Source organism: Falco rusticolus, chromosome 3, assembly GCF_015220075.1.
Source record: "Falco rusticolus isolate bFalRus1 chromosome 3, bFalRus1.pri, whole genome shotgun sequence".
NCBI lineage: Eukaryota > Metazoa > Chordata > Aves > Falconiformes > Falconidae > Falco > Falco rusticolus.
The window spans coordinates 3707713-3732135 of record NC_051189.1 but is presented as its reverse complement, the minus strand read 5'-3'; the positions used below and the strand labels follow the sequence as shown (position 1 = coordinate 3732135).

Sequence of the window (24423 nt, the reverse complement as noted above, 5' to 3'; positions counted from 1 at the left end):
TGGATTTCTGGAGCTACATTGTATGGAGGAGTTCAGAGATGAAATAAAATGGAAAACATCTGGTTATGGTATTAAAATAATATAGTAGGACAATGTTTTCCACCCAGCAAAAGAGAAATAGTGAGGAGTGGAGATTTGAAGTTTTGGTGAGTGGCTTCCCATTTCTTTGTACTCAGTTTGACTATTCCTGTTGGCTGGGAATAGAAAACTGAAGTGATGGATTGCTCTGATTATGCCTAGTCAGGTGCATTAAATGGTGTCTCACTCTACTGCCTTCTGCAATCTTGCTGCTCGATGTGCTTATCAGGGCTGATGTGGAAAAGGTAGATGTCTGTAAACAATAAAGAAATAAAAGAGGAGGTGAAAGATCTCAGACTAGTCTCAGCAAAAAGATTTGTTGGGAACTGGAAATGTATTGAGGAGATTAAGCCGAGCCACTTTTAGAATAACTAATTGGGATATGCCTGTCAGCTTCAAGACTCAGTAGTGCTCATGAACCCCATCCTGCTTTTCATGGGTCATTTTTTGGAAAGATGCTTGCAGTGTATGGAAAGTTTCTTTTTAGCATCCATCTGTTTAATGCTGACATGGAGCTCAGCTCAAATTCTTATCTCTAGTGAAACCATGGACTCGTGTGTACTTAGTGCTGTGAGTTTATACTCATCAAGAAAGATTACTCTGTTTTCATCACAGAATCACGGAATTGGCCAGGTTGGAAGGGACCCCTGGCGATCATCTAGTCCCACCCCCTGCTCAAGCAGGTACACCTAGAGCAGGTTGCACATGATTGTGTCCAGGTGGGTTTTTAATGTCTCCAGAGAAGGAGGCTCCACAGCCTCTCTGGGCAGCCTGTGCCAGGGCTCTGTCACCATCAAGGGAAAGAGGTTTTTCCTCAGACTCAGATGGAACTACCTGTGTTTCAGTTTGTGCCCGTTGCCCCTTGTCCTGTCGCTGGGCACCACTGAAAAGAGCCTGGACCCATCTTCTTGACAGCCACGCTTCAGATATTTGTAGACATTGGTAAGATTCCCCTCTCAGTCTTCTCCAGGCTGAACAGTGTGAGACAAAATAAGATCTCATGGATTTTTAGCACTGTGGCCCAAAGACAGGTAGGTTTGGGATGCAGTACTTTTTTTCATGTTTTGTATCAGTGCTGTATACAAGATCTGTCTAAAATTGCATTAGATACTGTTTGAAGTCTGTACTAATGGAGCATTGAATTTCTGTGGTTCTGTATCCAAATTTGGGTTGTAGACGTACAAGAAAATTGAGTTCAAGCTGCAAAGGTGCAAAATGCTATGAAAGGGAAACTGTCTTAATGCAACAGACAAGGAGTGACTGGTTTATTCGTCCTAGGAAATAAAACCAGGCTGGTGAGGTATGGCTGATCTCTACTGGGAGCAGGGAAGACAAACTGGGATGATTGTTGTTTGAGCTAAAGACTTTATTTTTATGAGAATGAACAGACCATGAACAAGTTTGGATTGAGAATAGGAAGACTTTTAGCTGTAAGAGCAGAGTTTAGGGTCAGCCTTACAGCTTGATTAGTGGAGATGGAAGCCCTAACTGAGGTGGACCTCCATCTTTTTAGGAAGGAGATTTTCACTGAATGTGCACTCCAGTTCTGGGTTTAATATCTCTTAATCTCAAGTTCCTAAAACACCTGACTTAACATGGACAATTTCTGCTGGCTGGAACAGCATTCCGCAAGAAACACTTCTGGTTCCATCTTGGTGTGGAAAGGTGCCAACCATCTTTATGCTCCTAGTGTGTGCTTACTTTGAAATACAAGTTGCTATCAGAAAAAAAAGGATGAGGAAAGTGCCAACCCAGTGGGTTAGACCGGTCTAGCTCCAGCGGTGTAATTACCCTGATACTGCAATTTCAGCAACTCCTCCTGTATACAGCTCTGAACAATGTTGCAAAACTTTGACATTCACATTTTAGCTCAGCTCTTCTGTCTTCAAAATGCAAGGATAAATGGACCTCGAAGTCAGTACTGGCTCAGTGGAAACTGAACAGGACAGTAGAGTTAGGCAATATATTTCCATTAACTTTCTTGGTTTCAACTTCCAAAAATGCTTTCTCAATCAGAACTGAACTCCTTCCTTCACAGCAGCTTTGGCTGAATTATTTCAGTTTTTCAAAGACAATGGACAGAACATGCTTAAAATTTGTAAAGGAAAATTGAGAAATCTCTTTTTGCTTGTATTTTCAAGCATAAGCCTGTTTTGGGAAAAAGAGCACATTGGTAAAATAAAGACAATCCAAAGCATTTGAGCAAAATGCTTTTCTTTTTTTTTTTTTCTTTTCATTTTTTAATGAAGTGCATGTACCCCTTTGATGAAATCTATCTATAAATCCAGTTGAATCACTGCTCAGTCTATATGTGATGTAATGGGGGAAATTATGATGGACTGCACTTGCTTGGGCTTAGATCACTGAGGCCAGGTTTCAGGTAATAAAGCTGCTGCAAAATTAGAGTGTCTGCAGGGAAAATAGCCTTGGCCAAAACTGCAGCCAGCCACAGTCAGATGTGTTTGGGAGTGCTTTTCTTTAAAGAAGAGTATGATAAATACTGTAACTGATGTAAAGAAGTCTATGATTGCAAAGGTCTAGAAGCAGGAAAACTTGTATCCATCCTTATCATGGTCATGAAGGGACAGAGAATGAGAAGCAAAGAAGAGGGAAGTGTGGCTCCTCCACACTTGATGTTCACCTGCCGAGACAGAGACTACCCTGGAAGAAGCTCTTTTGTATCTGTATAATTTTGTCTAGATCAGAGCTTGTACCACTTTATCTGCATTAGTAAAAATCGTGTCTCCTAACTGGTTTGCTGGCATGTTTTACCAGATGGGACAGAAGTTGAGCACAGTGGGAATTGCTAACCCTTCCCCCTATTAGCTGGGGAAGCCCTGGTTTCTCAAACAGCAGAGGAGAATCTGCTCAAAATGCCATGTGTCTATTAGTATTTTCTAAAAGTTTGAAATATATATATTATTTTTTTTCTTCCACATGGGAACAATCTGCAGTAGATACAGCACAAAATAAAACCAGATATGTGAGCAAACTCATGGCAAGTTGTCTGTGCTTTTCTGTCTCTTAGTTGCATAGAGAGGAGAGTCACAGAGGCAAAATGCAATTGCTTCAGTGGAAACACAGCTGAACCGTGTCCTTTAATGTCACCCCGTGTCTCTCGCCGGATGTGCTGTGTTTTACCAGACCAGCTTGGACAGCTTTTGATGTCACACTGACTTGCAAACAACTCTGTGGACTGCAGTGTATAATGACATCACAGGTTCAGAGGATGGTTACTGCGTCATTAATGATCTGAGCCACTTTGCTGCATGCTGGCCTTTGGTAACGTTTCTTGAGCAGGGTTTTTTGTTGAGATCCTGGCAGTGTCAGACTGAGAGCTGTCTCAGGCATTCAGCAGGTCTGAGAGCAGAATCCTGTTAACCCTGTGAAGGCTCAGGCCTGATGGAGTTTTAATTTGAAAAGAACTAACCCTTCAAACAAAGAGAAGTCAGAAATGTCTCATGCCCCTTTTCTGTCATCACAGTGTAGTGAAGGAAGAAGAAACCCGTTCATTTTTGGCCTCTGTTAGGACGTGGGCCCCTACACTTCTTCCTGATGTATTTTTCCCTGATCCATTTAGGTGCTGTTTGGATCATCCTGCCAGCTTTGCAGGTGGTGAGCCCTTCATCTTGCCCCCTCATGGAGAGGTCTCAGATCATTGCCAATAAACTGGGAGCAACCAAAATTAATTACAGAAAACAATCAAAATTGCCCAAGAAGGCCATTTATAGAGGGGACTGAGGAAAAACAGTGCTTACTGCAGTCACATATTTGCAGTAGAAGGAGCCTTTAGGATGTAAAGAAGTGAAATATCAGGAAAAGTTTTTTATATGATGAGGACATAATGTTAAGGTGATGACCAGTCAGACCTATGTACCCAAAGAGGATATTTTGCACTCCAGGGAACTGGTAACCTGCTGCCGTGGTCCTGCATCTGCAAGGATTGTGTACAACTCTAGCAAAGATCCTAGAAGTTTCTGAAGAGCAAGAGGCATCTCAAACAAACGAAATAAAATTGATCACATAAGTTGCTGCTTCTTAAGAGACATTTAAAAACTGAATCTTAGGTTTATGCTGTAAAACACCCATTTTCTTCCTTGCTGCAGGACTCTGCCCCAAAGAGCTCTGTTTATAGCTAATGTTGACTAAGGGGTGAAGCTGTGACTATCTCCAAGATGTGTAAAGGACCAAGTAATGATGGAGTGAAAGGGGATGTGTTGGATTAAGGGCTATAAAAGAACATTTGTGATAAAAGGCAACAGGAAAATACAAGTTGTGTGTCAAAGAAACCCTTCCTAATAGCTGGATCTGCTACTCAAGGGAATAATTTCCTAAGGGACAGAGCAGAAACCCTGTTATTTCAATCATTTAAACAAAACTGGACAAAGCCCTGGAGAATATATTGTAGGGAACAATCATATGCCGGCCCCTGGGAATGGATAACATGACCTGATAAGTCTTTTCCTAGTGGCTGCTGTGATTCGCTTCAGATTGAGAACTTGTTCTGGGCATGATTTGTCTTGGGACTAGATGTGATGTGAGCCTCAGGTCAATCCCCTGACTGTTTCAGAGAACAAAACGGAGAGGAGGAAGGGGAGGAAAGGCGTGCAGGAGCAGTCAGAAAGAGGGAGTGGGAAAATGTTGACTCAGAAGTGCTACAGGGCTTGGTGCAGTCAGGTGTCTCAGTGCCAAAGAGATATAAAACACAGTGTGGTCCAGATGCAGAGGTTTTAACGTTGAGCTGGTGGTGTGCAGGCTCCAGAAGACCTGATCGTTTGGTGCTTACCACAAAGCTTCCAAGATGTATGAACCCAAAGAGTGACAGTCAACCTGCTTGTCCTTGGACTTCGGATGTGTTTTTTTCTTGCAGTTACAAGAATCCAGCTTGATGGCTGATCTGTCTTGCTGCATCCCTGTGATGCACACAGGCCCTCCTGGTGATGTGCCTGGCTGCCAATTTGTACTGCTGTTGATTTCTTCAGATAGGTGGCCAAGGTCAGCTGTAGTCCAGGGAACTGTCAACTACTGCCCAGCTGGAAAGCCAGAACAGAGGGGCTGTTGGTTTCAGGAGGAGTTGGGAAATGGTATACTAGAAACACAGCCCAAATTGCTGCTGCTTTCAAAGCTAGTCTCCTCATAGTGCTGGGGTGGAACATCTTCCCTCTTCCCAGCCTCTTTTCTGAAGCAGAGGAAGTCTCAGAGATGAGTAGAGATAATGTTTCTGTCTCTGGACAAGATTAACTGGCAAGTGTTGGCATCCTTGCTTTCCTGGGGGGTGATACACCAGGTGGCACTTACCTTGGATGCTCTGTCATCTTCTTTAAAATAATTGCCAGTGATCACAGACTTCTCTTACCCAAGCTGCAAAAGTAGAGGCCAAGTTCAACAAGAGGAGGTCAGAGAGAATCAGGTCTTCTGTGTCATATAGATGAGCAGGAAGATTATCAGTGGTTTCATGAGGCCATTTGAAAATTTCCACTCTCCCTCATTTACTTTTTTAGTAAAACCCTTTCTAGTGTAATTTTTACACAGAAAAAAATGGAAAAGGTTCACATGCAAAAGAAAAAAACCCAACACAAACAAATGCAGAACTCAAATATATTTTTTTTTTAAAACAACATTTTTCAGGTTTTGCCTTTTGCTAGAAACAAGTAGTTTCTTGAGAAGCAGCAGCAGCAGTCAAGCCTGTTTTTCTGTGAACTCCAAAACATCCCCCAGTTCTCTTGAACCTTGATCTGCCTCCTCATCCTCACAGGCAGATAAGTATTCCATGAAGGGCTGTCTTGTAATACGAGTTATCTTATTCCTGCAGTTCTCTCCCATGCCTCTGCGTGCCACCCCACCTTGCAGGACCCCCAGATCCTGTTTCTTTCCTGTAACTGGCCAGAGGAAGAGCTGATCACATTGCAGCTGAGTCTGCTCGCTGTGTGTGGTGAGTTTTGGGCCCTTTTCTGTGAATTCACAGGTTGGCCAGATGGCAAGGCCAGCAAAACAGATTGCTATCAAGTTCGCATTACAGCTTCTTCTAAGTGGTGGAAATTGGTGAACAACTTCAAAGCTATTGGCGAGGAAAGACAGATAGGCAGAGATATAGATATAGGTGGCTCATTCTTATCAAGAAATGAGAATAAACCCAGAACTAATTCAAAAAAGAAAAGTTTCTTATGGCTTGGTTAAAACTTGTAAACCTGTTCCTCCATGTGGGAACCCAGTGGGTATCTGAAAGGGCCCTGCTCCTCCATGTGGGAACCCAGTGGGTATCTGAAAGGGCCAAATGTTGTGACCAAATCTGTACTTTAACGTTAGAAGCAATAGCTCTCAAAATGGGGGAACTGTGTCCCATTGGGGTGTAAATTCAGGAGGAAAAGGTCTTTTTGAGGGAAAGCAGAGAAGCTCCCAGGTCTCTTTGGCAGTGGAGAGGGTGAAAACTGCAGGGCACTCACCCCTGATGGTACGTGACTGTATAAGTAGCACTTCCAGCTACTCTGCCCCAATGAATTGAATCAGTTTGTCCCCTCACCATCCCAGGTAGGCATCTAACAAGACACATGACAGGCCATCCCTTGTACATGCTGGTGGTGAAGTCCAGGCAGGGATGGAGGAGGAAAGCCCAAATCTAAGCAGTCTGAGAACCTCTGAAACAGTTCTCCAACACATCCCATGGAGGTGACCTTACTGACAGCCTTACTGGGACACATTATTTTCCTTGATCATCTAAGAACCCAAAGGAAGTCTCCTCAAGAGAGGCAACTTCTTGCAGGGAACATCTGACCATATTGCATGTGATCTCCAGATGAAACCAGCCAAACCTAAGTCCTACCCTGAATCAGAAATAAGCGTGGCAGTGCATGGCTGTGTTTCACTAAATTGGATCCCTATAATTTAAGGTAGTATGAGAAACATGCTGTCTTCCCAAGCTACACCCACAAGAGGACTACCCAGAAGGCTGTTGCAGCTGATGGCCTCAGTTCTTGCTTTATCATGGCTTAAGCATTCAGGGCTGTGTTCTTCAGCAGTTACCGAAGCACAGTTGATACAGTACTTTTCTTATGGTTGCATCTTCCAACGGGATATGGTTTAGCAACATCTGATAATGGTCAAGGGTGGGTATTTATGCCAACAGGCAGTTTGGGCAACACAAAGCAGTCACCATGCTGGTATTTACTGCAACTTGGTGTGGCTGGAAGAGAAACTACAGGAAAAAATTGCTATCAGTAGTGCTCCAAACTGGGAGGTTCAGGTTTCATAAGGCGGGAGGTAATGTGGGATGGCTGCAGACCAGGCCAATGAAGGGAGTGAGGAAATGTGGCAGAGGGGTGAGTGGCACAGGAGTTGGCATCATGCTGGCTTGGCGGTAGTTATCAGTCTTATCAGTCATTGTGGATGAGTTCTTCAGGTCTGCTTCTGGGCTGTCACGCACTGCATTTGCTGACAGGCAGTACATTCAGCGTGCCTGGTGAGCTTCAGAGATTGTGGCAGTGGGGGTAATTTCCAGGGCTGAGGCACCCATCTGTCCTGACTCACGGTGCATCTGCAAGACGAGCTTTGGCTGCATCCTCACGAGTGGATCACAGAGAGAAGCTGTTTCTTCTCCCCCTCGTTTCCCTGCTGCACACCGCTTCTGCATATGTGTGTGCCTGCCTATCTGATCAGAGCTGCTTTTGAAGCTGTTTTTCATGAACATCTTGAAAGTTTTGTTCCAAGATCAATGAGAAAAAATGACTGTGGGGAGAATAAAGTGAGGGAGGCCTGCTGAATCCTTGCTGCCCAGGATAGGAAGCAGCGAGTGTAATTTCCAGGGTGACACAGCCTTATCTCTGCAGTCAGGACATGGAAGCAATCATAACAGACCAGGGATGAGCCGGTGTGAGAGGCTGTGCTGACCTTCAGAGCTGAGGTTGCACCTGTGGTTGGCACATTCTTCTTCCTCTCACATGATGTCCCTGTCTTCACAACACAGGATGACATCTTCTCATATTGCTGTGTGTTCCCGTAGGGAGCCATGTGTCACATGTGGACCTGACATTAGAGACTGTCTTTTGACCATGGAAGGGGAGGATGTCTTTGAGGATGAAAGGGGAAGCTGTGCAAAACTCAGAGAGATTATTCAGTTGATGTGCTGCAGGGACATCATCATCAGTGAAAGAAAAAGAGATCCTGGAGATGTCTGGGGAGAAAGGCAGCAGGATTCAGGGAAAGCCCAGACATGTAGGACAGAGAAGAGGGAGCAGTCAGCAGTGCTTGTGTGCCAGGAGACTGGTGTAGTTACATGGCAGCGTTCATGCAGGTAAAGCAGCATCCATGATGTGCTCTCAAATGTCCTTCACAGGATAATGCCTTTGTCCTGGTAAACAAGTTACTACCAGTTATTTAGATGAACTGTCTCCCTGATCCCTACCGAAACCTCTTTCGTCTGCACTGTGAAGGCCATGTTGTTTCTTCTCCCTGCTGAAAGCAGGAGCAGCAAATCCAGGGAGAGCCAGCCTGTTTTTTGTGGCAGTTTCTCTGATGTAGATGAACCTCTGAAGTGTGTGACATCAGGAAGATGTTTTAATCTGAATTATGCTTGCCCATAACAGGTGCCGTTATCCTCTTTTCATTATCTCACAGCCAGGGCTGCTGCCAGCATGAGTAAGAAAGGTTTGAATTGCAGGGATGGAGTAGTTCATTTCTTTCCGGAGGCTGTTGTCAGAGATGACCAGGCCCAAATGTCCATCACGGGGATGAATGATGTGTAGATGAATGAGGGAAGAAGCCTACTTCTGAGAGAAATAAAGTGTCCCTCATGAATAACGCAGTCTTGCTTCAAGATTCAAGACATCTAAAACCTGTTGTACATTGAATGTGAATGAGGCTTTGCTGCTCTGCAGCTACACACTGGCCTGAACGTGACCTATAAATAACTTGCCACTGCCACATTTAACTGTTCTTTTTGAACAATGGCCATATATTTGGCCTGTTACCAATGCACATCTAGAGACAAACCTCTCCCAATCTCTGACAGAGCCCAGTGTAGAAAAACACCTTTTGCTTTACACCACGCGGGCTCCATCTGTGCTACTAAGTAGAGCAGGACCTATGTTTTCTAAGACATGGAGATCAGCAGAGATGGCATGGAGGATGCCAGTAACAGCTAAACACATGTACCACCCCAGAGTGGTGCTTAGCTGCAGTCGTCCCTGGCCAGTGTTAACCTCCATGGGTGGACCAGGCATGGACTTTGCCTGGGACAGTGCTGGTTGCTCCAGGGTAAGGCCAGGATGGGATCTGTGATAATGATTTAAGAGTGTGGACAATCATGAGTTGGTGCTGGAATCCATCCCTTGTCCCAGTTCAGTTTGCTAGAGTAAGTATTACCTTGTAGTACTTGGGGTGGTTACTATGTAGATGCCACACACTGAAAGTATTCAGCATTTTTTCCCATAATGTTTTATTTTTGGTATGGATTTACTTAGTCTGGGCAGTCTGCTTCATTGCAATAGCATGAAGTTGTTTATTGAGACCTTTTTTGCCCCAGAAGCAAAGTGTTATTCAAGAGAATTTGTATTGGAGGACAAGACAGACGTTATGGGCCTGTCTATACCCTGCAGCTGAGCGTGGTGCAAAGATCACTGATGTAGATCTGAGCAAGCTGGTCTGTCCGCATGAGGCTATACAATGCCAGAGAAACTTGCTGGGGGCCTGAATGCAGGCACAGCATTTTTGTTGATAAAATAAAATGTCTATAAAATCATGAGTGACACACAGAAGAACAGGGCATGATTGTTCCTGGTCTTTTCTATAGAGGAGGTGGGGACATCAGATGATAGTAATGGGAAAGAAGTGAAGAAGCAATGGTGATTTTTTTAAAGAACAGATGGTTGCTCTGTGGACCTTCTTGCCACAGGATATTGCAGGTGCTAAAAGTTTATACACTTTCAAGGGACAATGCTCAAGCTCGTGGAAGAGAAATCCATTGTGTGTTACTAAAACCCCTGACACCATATCTGACTTTGGAAATCCCTGAGCTCCAAATGATGAAGCTGGGTACATGAATACTTGCAGGAAATGTCACATTTAATTATACTATTCCTATACTCTTCCTCAGCTGTCTGCTTGTGGTTGCTGTTGGATTCCAGGTAGCTGTGCCCTGTGTTCCGCGGCACGCTATGGTTGTGGCCTTGTACCCCAGCAAAATGTCCCCTTAGAAGTGAGAGAAAGCTATTTGGGTTCTCCTCCTGAATGGATCTCACATAGATGGTAATGAGGAGTTTCTGTGTTTCATCTGAAAGGCACCATGGAAAAACAAGCTTTGAAAGAGGCTGAATGTGTTTTCTCCAGAATTTCATAGCTACTTTCTGGCAAATAAGAACATAGTATTCCCTTCTTTTCTAGAATTGCATATAGTTGCACATGTTCTTTGAGAGTTTTCACTGGAGAATGGACAAATCCTGGAAAAATCAAAGGCAGAGAGGACATGAGTACTTACTTGGTGTCAGCCCTTACAGTCTGACCCTTTGCCTTCCTTGCCTACACCTTCCTGCAGTTCTGCTTGATGTCTGTAGCCCAGCGCTTCAATAACTGGGAGGAGACCTTTTTGCAGTGCATTGGTGCTCTGCAGTCCAGAATTGGAGTAACATTCTGAGACATGACATTTCCTCATGCCAAACTATTCTTGGTGCCAACCCAGATGAGCTCTGTCTTGAAAGGCTAAGCAGCTGGGAGGTATTATGAGAGAGAGAGACAGAGAGAGGGAGAGAGAGAGAGAGAGAGTACTAATGACGTAACTTCCAATCAAGGTGAAAGTTATTTAGACTGTCCTTGATCATTCAAATTACATCTTATTAAATATCAGACAAACCTGCTTGCTGTGGTCATGTTTCTGTATTGTGGGACCTCAGCAAACTGGTTAGTATACTAGAGTAGCATAGGTAGTATTTACCTAGGTGTGGTCTATTGTAAAGCTCCATCTATACCTTTCTCACTATTATCTCAGTCCCATGGCTTGTTAGGGGATGCATTTGCTTTGCTTAATTTTAAGGTCTTCTGTTTGATCTTTCTTCTTCACCACAGAAGAGAAATACCAACGTCATGCCTAACCTTTCTCTTTAAACCTTGTGTTTCTTATGGCTTACATGGAGTCATCTCTTCATATGGTAGAGGGCAGTGGCATTCATGTGGAGAAAGTTTGGCTGAATTTTGGTAGCTGAAATCTGCCACCAAGGCAATTCTTTCGGCTTCTGCCTTTCCTTGGTAAAGGTAAAACCCAACACTTGGAGACTAACCGTATGCACTGCAGAGGGCTGTTTCCTGGCATTAATGATCCTCTGCATCCCGATTGCTCTGGCAATTACTGACCTCCTCATTTTTCCTGGAGGCGGTCTCTGATGTTAAGGAGATAGTAGTTTGTTTTAAATTTGAGATATACTGAATTTCAGAGAACATGCACTGCTGGAGTTTGCTTTTTTTGCATTGCTCTCTGTATTGCTGGACAGATTCTGTAATGCTAAAGTAACAGAGAGTTGAGTCTTTCTTTGGTGTATTCTGAAACCTCTCAGAGTATTGAAGGCAATGACTAAGGTGCCAATTCCTTAAAGCCATACTGTACTGGAGAAATGTATGACTCTGATCCCCTATGCATGAATCTACTTGTAAAGTCTTATTCCAGCTTCATGAATAAAATCCTTTCTTTACCCCAGCTTCAAGGTGAAAACATGGTAAAAACCATTTATCCGATATCGTGGGAAGTAAGTATGATGGGGGCAGAACAGAATTCAGGATTTCTGGATGTTCTATATACTAATGTGAATTGGAAAGAAATTAAAGCCTGCTGGTCTCTGTGCTTTCCTATCTGTAAAACAGGGATATGGATGTATTTCTATCTTATGGGAGAGCTGTGAGTCCCAAGATAGTTACAAAGTCTGTGGCAAATCTTAAAAAATCAATTGCGAGATACTGTGTAAGCATGTAATATTAATGTTTTATAATTTCCCTAAACTGTCTTCAGTCAGTAAAGTGGATATCTTTAGTGAGAGGGATATAGTGATATCAAAAGAAATCTTTTTTCACCCCAACCATTTCCTTTAGAACCTGAAGTGAAAGTTGTTTCCACCAGCTGCCGTCTCTGCAACCATCTGGAAAATCACATTTTCTGAAGCTTTCGTTCTCTTTATCAGCTGTAACTAAAGCTATAAAATGGAAAGATGTCCCTGGTTTAATTAACACCCCTGTAGTTCAAAAGCTGATCTTAGTAATGAGAGGCAATTATAGCCTTTATTGAAGGACAGTCAGGTGGAACAAACCCATCATCAATCTATTGAAGATACTTCCCTTTCCAGGTAATTTGGAAACTGCTTTTTATGATGAACAGGCTGGCTGGCCCAGTGCAACAGGTGAATCTCTGTTTGTTTTGTAACCTGGAAAGAACTTCCTATTTTGAGTTATGTGCTTCTTTTGTAAACTGTTTTTGACATCCCATCCATCTGCCAACAGCTAGCAGCTGAGCTAAGGAAGTACCTGTTGCTTTTTGGAGGGCATTCTTGCTGGTTTTCTCATTTTAGTTTCCTTGTCCACTGTTGCTTTTCATGTTGAAGGTTGCCTGGTGTTCCTATTTTTGATCTAGCAATACTGCAGACTCTGGTGCACCCACATTCTGAGGGCTATGAAGAATTCTACACCTCAAAAATTATTTGGTAGAGCTAGATAAGGTCCAGAGAAGGAGATTGAAATGATCAAGGGAATGTGATTTCTCTTATATGAGCTAAAAAGGCTGTGGCTCCGATTCAGACAGGAGGAAACTGAGAGCAGAGATAAAGCTGAGTTTAGCTGAAGTCGCGAAGGTGGTAGATATGGTCAATGTAGAACTTTAATACCAGAGCTAAGCAGCACTAGCTGAAACAAGGAGATTGCTTGAAATTATGAAGTACCTTTCACCACAGCAGATAGTGAACTTCTGGAATCTGTTGCCAAAGGAGGCTGAGGAGGTGGGCAGTGTGAACAGTTTAAAAAAAAGGTAGTAGGCAAATTCAGAGCAGCAGGTCCATGACCTGAGTCCAAAGGTGATGGGCAGGGCTGAGGAAGTAGGAGGGGAATGGTCCTGCCTCAGTCAGGTCTCAGGTGCTGTCCAGCCTCCAGCTTCTGATCTGTAAAAGCATGGGTCTGCTGTACACCCCATGTTTCATCTGCCAGCCCCCTATGGATATCCTGGTATCTCAGGAGTCTCCTCAGGAGAACGATGCCAGGTGCCTCTTTCTGGAAAGCTGATTTAAACCTTTGGTGTCTACAATGCAGGCACCTACACTGGAGCTAGTCACTAAGGGCAGAGCTCTACTCATGATCAAGGTGCCTGCATTTGGCTGTTTGCATGTAGTTGTCCCTTGTGCAGTAGGTGTCTAAATTCTTCTGCTGCCAAGAGACATCTGGGCAGTCTAATGAGGACCTAACGAATACACTCAGTGGAAGAGCCAGTACTGTTGTTTCATCTTGTCATAAGGTAGACTTGGGTTGGTCAGTTAAATAACTCACTACTGCCTGGTCTCATTAAATCTTTGTCAACTATAATGGGCGCTTGGACACCTAGCACACATGTAGATACCACAATTTAGGTATATTCATCTCGAGCTGAGAGTTCTGTCCCAAGATTGCTATTCAGTGACTAAGGGGAGTCTAGATAGCGGTACCCACATGGTCAATGCACACCACGGCCAGGTGAGTCCCAGCCATCCTATTTTGGAGACTTTGGTACTGTCACTTAGAATCTCGGCTGCAAGAAATGTTTATTTTTCAAGCAGTGTGATGTGAAAAAGTGACATTTCAGATAATTTTTTTCAAATTTTCAAAATAAACCCTCCCCCCTTATGGTTTGACTTAGAATAAAGTCTTAACCATGATTTTACCGTCTGTAAACTATGCTGTGAAACATGCTACATCCTCTGTCCTCGGTTAGTTTAACATCCTGATGAAATTGCCTTTGCCAGACTAGCTGTAAAAGCTGTAAAACTATAAAACAAGCTGGTAAGTTGCTTATTCGTCAATAATTAAAGATGGAGCAAGCGTTAAATCCCCAAAGTCCTGTGGTGTTCCAGCAGTGAGTGGCTTTCATAGGGTCTCTAGGAAAAAGGTTTTTTCAGTATGGAAGAGTTTGAAAAGGAATTTCTTTGGTTGGTGGGCCTGTGGTTGTTAACTCCATGCTGCCGGCAGACACAGAATTTGGATGCCACCAGCATACTCTGGTTTTGGGACAGGGCAACACCAACTCCTGTGAAAAATACTGTGGAAAAGTCCACCTATTTTCAAAGTTCCCACTACTGCATGTGATGCAGGATGGACGTGAAATTTCTGTAGCGAACGAACGTGATACAATCTCCTTTAGGAGACTGCACAGTTATTTGAAGTAGGATGGATTGCCCATTCTTTCATCTTTCCCTCCCCTGTGTGTACCCTTTGTTGTCATGTCCTATTTGCTTCAGGTCCGGGACATGAGTGAGAAGATAAAACGACTTGTCTGATTGCAATGTTCCTGTAGCTTTGGATCTGGCTGCAGCATCAGTCTCTGCGATACACGTGGCTTGTGTGAAGCAGAAGCTGTGGTCGTCACCTGCCTTGCTGACTGTCCTGTCTTTTCCTTCCCCCCACCAGGTTATGGACATGCTGCCCCAGGGACGGACGCGGGGAAGGCCTTTTGCATGTTCTACGCAGTCCTGGGGATCCCACTGACACTCGTCATGTTCCAGAGCTTGGGCGAGCGGATGAACACCTTTGTCAAGTACCTCTTGAAACGCATCAAAAAGTGCTGTGGGATGAGGAGCACTGAGGTCTCCATGGAAAACATGGTCACTGTGGGTTTCTTCTCCTGCATGGGAACACTCTGCATTGGAGCAGCAGCCTTTTCCCAGTATGAGGAATGGAGCTTTTTCCATGCTTACTATTACTGCTTTATAACATTGACTACGATAGGGTTTGGAGACTATGTGGCCCTGCAGACCAAAGGGGCCCTTCAGAAGAAGCCTCTCTACGTGGCTTTTAGCTTTATGTACATTCTAGTGGGGTTGACAGTCATCGGGGCATTTCTAAATCTGGTTGTTCTCAGGTTCTTAACCATGAACAGCGAGGACGAGAGGCGGGATGCCGAGGAACGGGCATCCCTGGCAGGGAACCGCAACAGCATGATTATCCACATCCAAGAGGACTCCCAGCATGGTCGGCCACGGTACAAGGCCGAAGTAACAGACCTTCAGTCAGTTTGTTCCTGCATGTGTTACAGGTCCCACGAGTACACCAGCCGGGTGGTGTCCCACCAAAATTCGTTCAGCTCAAAGCTGAACCCCCAGTACTTTCACTCCATCTCTTACAAGATAGAGGAGATCTCGCCAAGCACATTGAAAAACAGCCTTTTCCCATCTCCTGTCAGCTCCATCTCACCTGGGTTGCACAGCTTTACAGATAACCACAGGCTGATGAAAAGGCGAAAGTCCATTTAAAGGGATTTGTCTTCTTTGCTTTCCTTGTTTTCCCCAGTTCTTTTCCATTGTTTTGGGTTTTTTGTTCCTTGAGTGAGACGGAGCGAGGCCAAAGGGAGCAACGAAAGCCAGTCCTCCTCTGAGACTCAGCTTTTGAGCATGACGCATGGATTATTACTGTTCCAGCAAAGTATGCCTTACATTACCCCCTCGGTGGATGTCAGAGGATTCAAGGTGACGTGAAGTGGGTACCAAATCCAAAGTTGCACACACAGCTGGGAGCCTTCATGTGCCACTGGCACTCCTGACCTAATAAACTATTTTCCTCACGAGCAGGTTGCAGCATGCGTGTGTGCTTGCGTGCGTGTCGGGTGCGTGTGCGTGTGGGTGCGCGTGCAATTCCACAACTAGTGCCATGTGACAAAAATTAAAGCATCAGGTATTATTTTTTTTTTCCCTTGAAGCAATTGTGTTGAGCCTGCTTTTAACTTTTAGATTGCTTCCAAACGGAACGGGGAGGGTGGGAGGGGAGCCAGTTTTGTTTTTTGCCAAAACAAGCATGCGCCATAAGCAGTCAATATACCAGGTGTATCATGATAAATTTTTTAATGCTAGATTTTAGATTGTACTAACATTTAAAAAAGGCAGGAAAAGATGGATCATTTTAGCTTGCCAGTTCAAAATTTAAAAAACAAAAAATAAAATAAAGCATGCACTTTGTAAAACTGGTATGCATAATAAAAACACAAGAAAAAATAGCAATGGAATTAATAATCAAAAGCAAGTTATCCTATTGATTTAACTATATTTACTTTTATCATTTTCAACTGTTCCAACAATTTACAAGTGGGATTTTTAAGAGAAATTGGGACAATTGTTGGAATTACAGAGTGTATTTTGTTATTTTTATTTTATTTATAAAATTATTATTATTATTATTATTATTATTTATTATTATTATTATTATTATTATTATTATTATTATTATTATTATTATTATTATTATTATTATTATTAATTTGTGCAGCAATTACCTGCATGAATAGGAATTATATTTTTTGGAATGCTTGGATTAGGATGGGTATAAATAGGTGGATGTATATTTTTTCTTATATAATAGTGACAGGGCATTCCTTGTTTTAAATAAAAAAATAAAGATGATTGTCTCTAAATGCTTTTGATTTGTAAATAATGGAAAGCCTTTGTTGGTCTCAGGAAGAATTCAAGGGACAGTATCTTGTGTTTGGCTCACTGGGAACTTGTGAGATTAGCTGTGATACTGCTTTTTTGCCAGGCAGAAAGGCAAAATGGATTTAGCAGTAATGGGCAAAAGCAGTTTTACTCCAGTGTTTGGAGGGTACCGTTGGGAGTGATTGCCTTGGCAAGTTGTAGTGCAGCATGTTAAGACCATGTAGTAGAGTTGTTCCTTGGAGATTGTCCATCTCTTGGTTGTTCATCTGGACCAAACAGACTTTACAGACTGATTTAGAGGCCTAATCCAGCTCCCTTCTAAGACAACAGGAATTTGCAATTGTTACATGGGATTTAGTGCTTTGGGAGATTTATCTTTGGTTTGACAAGGGTAGGACTGGGACTTTTATAAACCTGCACTTTGTCTCTAATTTAATCCTATCTTTTAAATCACCTTTAATGTTAATTCACCATATAAACCCCATCTTTTTTTTGGCACTAATCACATCCTGCTGATTCTATCATTTTGTGCTCTCAGTGTAAAAGCAATAATCTTTTTTTTTTTTTTTCTTAAAACTGGATGGTGTGTGTTTGCACAAGCCCCACCTCTTGAGCTCTGTGCGCTGATGGATGCTGATAACCTTTCAAAGAGGCATCTATAAAGAGCTTTAATAAGGAGAAATAAGGAATGTCATTCCTCCTCTGTTCTCTTCTCCCTGGCTTTAAATTACTAGCTGTATCATCAAATGTGTTCATGTTCTCCTAATTTCCATAGCTGTGTTTCAGTAAGTAGATGGAAAGCGAGTATCCATGACTCTGACTCCCCTATGCAACTTCCTTTGGGATTATAAATTGCTGTGGCATGAAAACCTCCACTAAGATTAATGAAGAAATAATTTAGGATTCTTAATGAGGATGGATGAGGGTGGACTTTTGCAGCCTAATGTGTGGGGATAACATCCTTCAACACAGTAGGAGAGCATGCTGGGTGCTGTAATGCTGTGCTGCTGGTACCATGTCCAAAGGCAAATGCTGGTGGCAGAAGTACTGAAGCAAGCACACCTAGAAAACCAGTTTCAGGATGTGTTAAACCACCTCAGCGACTACCACCTGGAAGCTGGGTTCCACAAGAGTGGCCCATAGGTTTCACAGTGCTGTCCAAATTCACTTTCATAGTCTTTGCTTGAGGCATCTCAGAAGTGCAAATAGATGTAGCTTTCTTTTCCTGCTAAGGAGATAAGAAAAAGTATGCCTGGAATACACGCATCTATATCGTGTACAACTGCTGGGTCTATATGACACTTGAGAAAAGCAGGCAAAGTTTGGGGTTTTGCAGAACTTGAGTTAAATTCTGTCTGCCTAGCAATGAACTTCTGCAACAGAACTTAGCAAAACCTTTCAACAGTTTTGTGACAAAAAAAAACCAAAACAAAACAAAAACAAATCAAAAACCTGTTACATCTCATAAAACATTGGTGAGCTTTTTTTTCCTTTTTCCTTTAAGAAAGGAGGAAAAATCTATTTCTGCTGCATACAAAAATAATCTTTAAACGTCCTATAAATTATGTGGAACTCCAGAAGTTCAAAGCTGTTACATACCATAGCTGATTTGTTACTAAATCTCCCCTCTAGAGCCATAAATGAGTAGTAGATTTTAATAACATGGGGTATTTAACTAGAGGAACAATTTACCTCAGCATGTTGTGGGTTATCTGCCACTTAGAGTCTTTGCATTAAACCTCAATGGCTTTATAAGAGCTCTGCTTTAGCTTTGCTGAAGTTTATAGAGGTAGTGGAAGAAATGTATGTATGTCGAGACAAAGGAGCCAGAGTAGATGTCCATAGTCATACTTTTAAGTGTAGAAGCTGTAAGGAGTTTGTATATGGGAAAGTATTTTGCTAAATTGTTTCTGCATTCATTAGGATTTTAAAATATGCTTATTTATTTTTATTTTTCACCTGAAGAACCCGCAATTCTGTCCAATCTGTATTTTTGTTACACATGAGATTCTGAAGTGGCAAGACGTTCCCTTTGCAAGACTGCACACGTTCAGACATTTGCATGAGCTCCTGCAGGACCTTGCTTTGTGAGCAGCCACAAATAAAAGAACTCTCATGTGTATGCCAGGCAAAATATACCTCTCTCTTTGGTGATTTTTGTGGCTCTTGAGTGATGTGTGAATAATGACTTGAGCTGTCTGGAACTGGAACAGAAAGTATTGTGAAAGGGAAGCTTTTGTTCAAGGTTAATCCCAGCTTTTCAGTTACACATGAAAAATCAGTCAGTGAAAGGTGAGCTGATTTTTGTCTGCTCTCTCTCTGACCTCTTATTGCCCTACATGAATACCAGTTTTCTTCCCACAACACTGCTTTTCACAGGGTATTTTCTCTGATACAACGTTAGTTTTCTTCCACTTAAGACATTTCTTTCCGCACAACCTCTCTTGCTTGCTACTGGCTCTTTTGAAACTCAGCTAGAAGCAGGTAGTAGTAGTGCTGCTATGACAAGACATCCTAGTATCCAAAATGCCTAACCTGTGTTTCCGTAGCACACAGACGTCTGCTATCACTTTGTGATGCACTCTTATTCCCCAGAGTCTCATTTCCCCTACTCTTCCCTATTATTAAGCATTAGAAATAATAATAATAAATCAGATTAGTCTATTTATGTCACACTAATGTGCTCTTCATCAAAACAACACAAATTTAGCTCCCTGCTGTCGACTTTGATTATATAACAACCCTATTATCCTATCATATTTCATATTATCATCAAAGGGAAAAATCAGTTTGATCACTGAAGCACCAAAATAGCTTTGGCTGAGCACGCTGTGATATGGAAACGAAAGGGGAAACTTAATAGAACAATGCAGGCACAAGTCTCTGCTTCGTCTTCATTACTGCGTGAGGAAGATTCTGACTGATCTAACTGGCTCTGCTTTGCCAGAACTTTGTACATATATATATATATATGCTTTATAAGGATGGCTATAGTGGGACAGCTTTAAAAGGGGTGTTTGGATGTTACTTCAAGGGTCCAAAATAGCTTCTTGGTTGTTAATGAATGGAGAAGATGTACAGGGACCTTCATCAATAGACTTCTGCTTGAAGTCCTCTATTACAGCCTATTAGGACAAGATCAACGTTATTTAAAAAAAAAAAAGAAATTAGGGAAATGGCCAATTTACTGTATTGTAGTTGTCTCATTAATTTCCTAGTGCTTCAATTGAAGAAATGCCAGGGCAGTAATCAAGATTATTGTGAATCAAACCTGAGCAAGGTAATTCCTTGTATTCTCTGACAGATTTGAAAGCTTTTGTTGGGTGTGGTTGGGGGCAGGAAGCATCATCTGTTGCTAAAAGCTTAAAAAAGGGCAGTCAGCGGAACCAAGATGGAGAATAACAATGTTCCAGAACAATTTGGTGTGTCCAGACCAGAGGGCAGGGGCTTGTGGGGAGGTAGCTTTCAGCTGAAGTTTATGTTCTCATTTAGCTTTATGTAATATTCCTGTTAATATTAGGATCTAATTAAGACAGTCATTTAATATCTTTATGAAGAAGCCAGATCAGAGAGATGTGTTGGAGTCTGTCCATTACACTAATGTTATAGACTTTTTTAATGCATATTTCAACAAGACACTATTATGGACTGGAGTATTGCACAAATTACAATTAGAATCACACCACCACTACTTTCATCAACTGGAGATCCATAACACAGAACTGAAAAAGAAATACTGCCTTTCTGACCAGCCTGCCTTTAATATCAAACTTTATTTTGGGAACTTCAGCAAGATATAGCATATGAAAAGAATTAACCATCATAATGATACACCAAAATCGAAACAAATGGAATAATGACATTGGACACAGAGAAATTGATTATAGATGGAAGGCACTCTGGGAGTCTTATGCTAGTTAATCGGAGCTCAGTGGCTGAATTAAAACCATGAAAACTGATGGTACTTTGTGCCAAAATACAGTTTTCAATTATTTAAGATGCAGATAATGAACATGGCAAAGAAACTTTCACCCCTATAAAAGCAGTAGGAAGGAAAAAAGAAAGTTGGAAAGAAATAAATTGTTCTCAATAGTAGGAATAAATCCTGTTATTTCCAACTGAACCCACCGTGAGGTGATACTGAAGACTGTTGTGCTTTGATCTGGGTAAAATCAGTCTGGGAGGCTGACTGTCCTCTGCTTAGTCAAGGTCTATGCCATAGTGTTTCACTGGTTACTGCTGATAAGGAGATTCATGGAGTTCCTGATTCTCTAGTCAGGTTTTTGCTGCTTGTCTTCATTGAAACCAGGGTTTTATTCAGCCAGCACATCCTGAGCAGTGCTAGTCCCTGTTATCTGTTCTGTTAGTGATGCTGTTTCCTTTATGGATGCTTCCAAGTACAAGGGTTCAGTAGGATGTAAGCAAACTCTTTTGTTCTTTAAAGCTTGGAGTGGCAGGACCTTCCGCTGAAGCCACTGCATGGTTTACTAAAGCTAAACTTATTCAAACTGGCTCTGAGTCGTTCATTTAATTGGAAATTGTTTGGTGATTGTTACTCTTATTTTTTCCTTTTCCCCAAAGAGGCTTCTTCACAGCCCCTGACTGACTCCCAGTCAAACCGTAATTTCCTCTGCACAAATTTCCAACTCATGTACATGTACTCAACAATAATTCCTTCTGGGGAAAAGTCCAACATAAAGCTTCAAATTGAGGAGCTTTCAGCATTTGTGCCCCCCATTACACTGGGAGCTCCACAAAGTTTGTCCTTGGAGAATGCAGACATGGGAAATGCGTGATGGCTGGGTCTGCACATGACCTAGGTGGATATTACAGCTGCTAAGATGGCTCTTGCCGGACTATTTTGTGAAGCTGGTGGGTTTACAGCGCTGTGAATTGGTAAGCTATGGAGAAATGTAAATGCTGTAAGGCTAGTTTTTTCTTGCACAGGTTTCCAATATGGTAACCTGATTTGGGTGCAGCGCATTGACTCCTGATTTATACTCCTTTAATGAAACTGGAATGTCAGGCTTTTTCTATTTATTGCTAGATACCCGATCAGTGTCTCCAACTGCTGCTTACCATGAGCAAACTTTCCCAAACCTAATGGAGAGCAGAAAGACCTAAAGACAACAGTCAACCAGTGTAATTTATGCAACTGTATATTGCTTTGTAGAATCCAGTCACCCAAAGCTGCCTGCTAATTTTAGGCTGGAAATACTATCCCTGGAGCCTTCAGCCTTCATTCTTCTGTCCTTCTGTGAATATTGTAATTAATAAATACCCCAAAGCCCTCCCTCACCTTGCTCTCTGACAATGTAAGAAGTGCTGCCATACATTAACACTCAGAACAGACTGGGAGGGGGGAAGGGAATGGAAAAAGAAAGATTAATGCTGAAATTTCATTTGTAATTAATATTCACAGTTCCAAGCTGTGTGGTCTTTTAGTTCACTTTGGGAAATGCAGAGCAAACAACAGCATGATAACATTTATCATAGCTGGCTGGTTCACAAGTGGAGCTAGCAAATACAATAATTGAAACTATGCTCTATAATGCATCTTCCTCATGCATGAGTTCTGATACCACTAGCCTGGCTCTGATTCATTGTTTATCTGGTCTATGGAACAGCTTGCAGTAATTGCTGTATCCAGAGCACTATACTTGAGGCTAGAAGAGAGATCCATTTCACAGACAGCAGCCCTCCAGCTTTCTCCATATGCCCTCCCTGCTTTCCTACCCAGACATTAACTCATTAGCTTGCCATTTCATAGACGTATGTTCAGACCCAAGATCACCACATTCTGTACTTTCCCCCCTCATCTATTAATGAAAAGCGTTATGCTACAGAACTGCACCCTGGGGAAGGAAATGTTCCACTCTAATTACTACTGACAAAGGAAATCTACAGATTGATTAAAAACAATATGGGGGGAATCAAATAGAAAATGCAAAGTACACAAACCTGCACGGGTGAGAACCACTGGCCAGGATGCAATGCATTAGCCTACAAGGAGAATTTGGGAGTGTGTTCATTTGGAAGAAGGCCACTTGGAGAAAGGGCAGCACAAATGACATGAGCAGGCAAAGAGACACAGTGGTTTGGCTCATCGGCTGTAGATCATTGGTAAGGTCTGTGCTGTGGTTTCAAATTAAGGAAGAGCCATGGATCTTCTGGGTTTAGTCTATTTGCTAGTCATCTGCCAGCGTCCTCCCAAGCAGGAGTGGCAGGAGGTGTGGGAACAATGGACCATGGCTGGTTTGTGGTGGGATGGGTTGTCATTGCTGAGACCACATTACCAGTGTTGGTATCAGGCAGGGAAAATTGTGTCTTCTAGAGCATCTACTATTCTTTGGAAAAGATCAGTTACACCATCCCTCCTACTGGCTGCAACAAATCTGTACTGTGGCTCAGAACAACCTAGACTGTGGTATACTGGCCCATCTTTGATAGCATCTTCCCAGAGCTGTGCCATATAAATGTGTGGGAAATGCTAAGCTTCTCCAGCTGGGTTCAGGAGGTCACAATATAGCAAACAAACCTCTTTGTATTGACTGTTTTTGGACAGTTTCTACATGTCAAAACATAATCAAAATTGATCTTTAGAGAAGTAACACTAATTCATTATTGCTGGCTCTCCCTACACCATGGGTATGCATCTCTTTAATCATAATTATTGTTAAGAGGCTAATTAATCTGATAACAGTATTTAATTGGATTAGCTGAAGTAGAGTGTGTAAATGATTTTGGCTTCCCAGAGCCTGAAATCACAAGTCTACAGAATGATTTCCAAAAGGCCTGTTTGGTAATATCACTGCTGACATGGGGGTCATGCCATGGCTGTCCTATTGACACGCAGCATCTTGGCACTTGGAGTGGAGCTGATCGTGGGAGTATCTGAGGAAAGGATTTTAGCTCAGATCTGATATATGCAGTGAGCCTCTTTAATTCCCACTGAACTAAATACGTGCTTAAATGTCTTTGTGGAAATAGGCTTTGTGCTTGAGTTTGTCTTACCTGTAGAGGAAAGAACCAGTTCTGTGTCTTAGAGAGATAGGGTGATGCAGATGGGTGAGCAAAGGGCTCTGTTTTAGGATGGAGCATGGTTCTGGTACCCATTTGGTATAAATGGCCAAAGTGCCTCAGCTGTGCTCTCTGGGGTGGATTATAGTTCTAGGAGAAAGGGTTGCCGGATACGTGTCCAAACACATCTGGACCACCTGGGGAATGGGGAAGATACAGTTGAGTTTCTGTGTCACAAGCTGGATTGATGAGGACACTGATGCTATGGCATATCCCTCTCTCAAACCCTCTCTGAGCAAGGTTTAAAAAGGCAGAGCAAAAGATCCGATTTCTTCCTGGCCTCTGGGTGAGAGTGATGGGGGACAGGGCTGATATCTATCTTGCACAGTGGGCAAGAGCTCAGGGCAGCATTCTCCTTAGGAACCAAAACATAGAACTTTGGTGACAGATCCTTCAGATAGCTCCATAGCCATTTCTTGTAATGTTTCCTTTGAAGTACTTAGCACATTTCTCTGATCTCTCTGACTTGAAGCTCTTCTGAGAGCCCCTTCTGAATGGTGATGTGGCTGAGTTGGAGCTTTTTGTTAAGCATGCAGCAGTGAGCAAATCTCATTATTGTCTTTGTGTCGGTCGTCCAAATGGATCTGTGGGGCAGCTCATAACTATTCATCGTGGTTGTGGCCACCAGAACCTGGGC

The 24423-nt window shown here is 42.6% G+C and overlaps 1 protein-coding gene across 1 annotated transcript in view; it reads left to right on the top strand.

Annotated features, from left to right (window-relative positions):
- Window positions 1-16004, top strand: part of KCNK9 (potassium two pore domain channel subfamily K member 9) — an 84848-nt gene extending 68844 nt beyond the window's left edge. The window contains exon 2 of the mRNA XM_037380968.1: window positions 14695-16004. Coding sequence (XP_037236865.1) covers window positions 14695-15536 — 842 coding nt within the window. The 3' untranslated portion in view covers window positions 15537-16004. The remainder of the gene's footprint in view (window positions 1-14694) is intronic.
- The last annotated feature ends 8419 nt before the right edge of the window (window positions 16005-24423 follow it).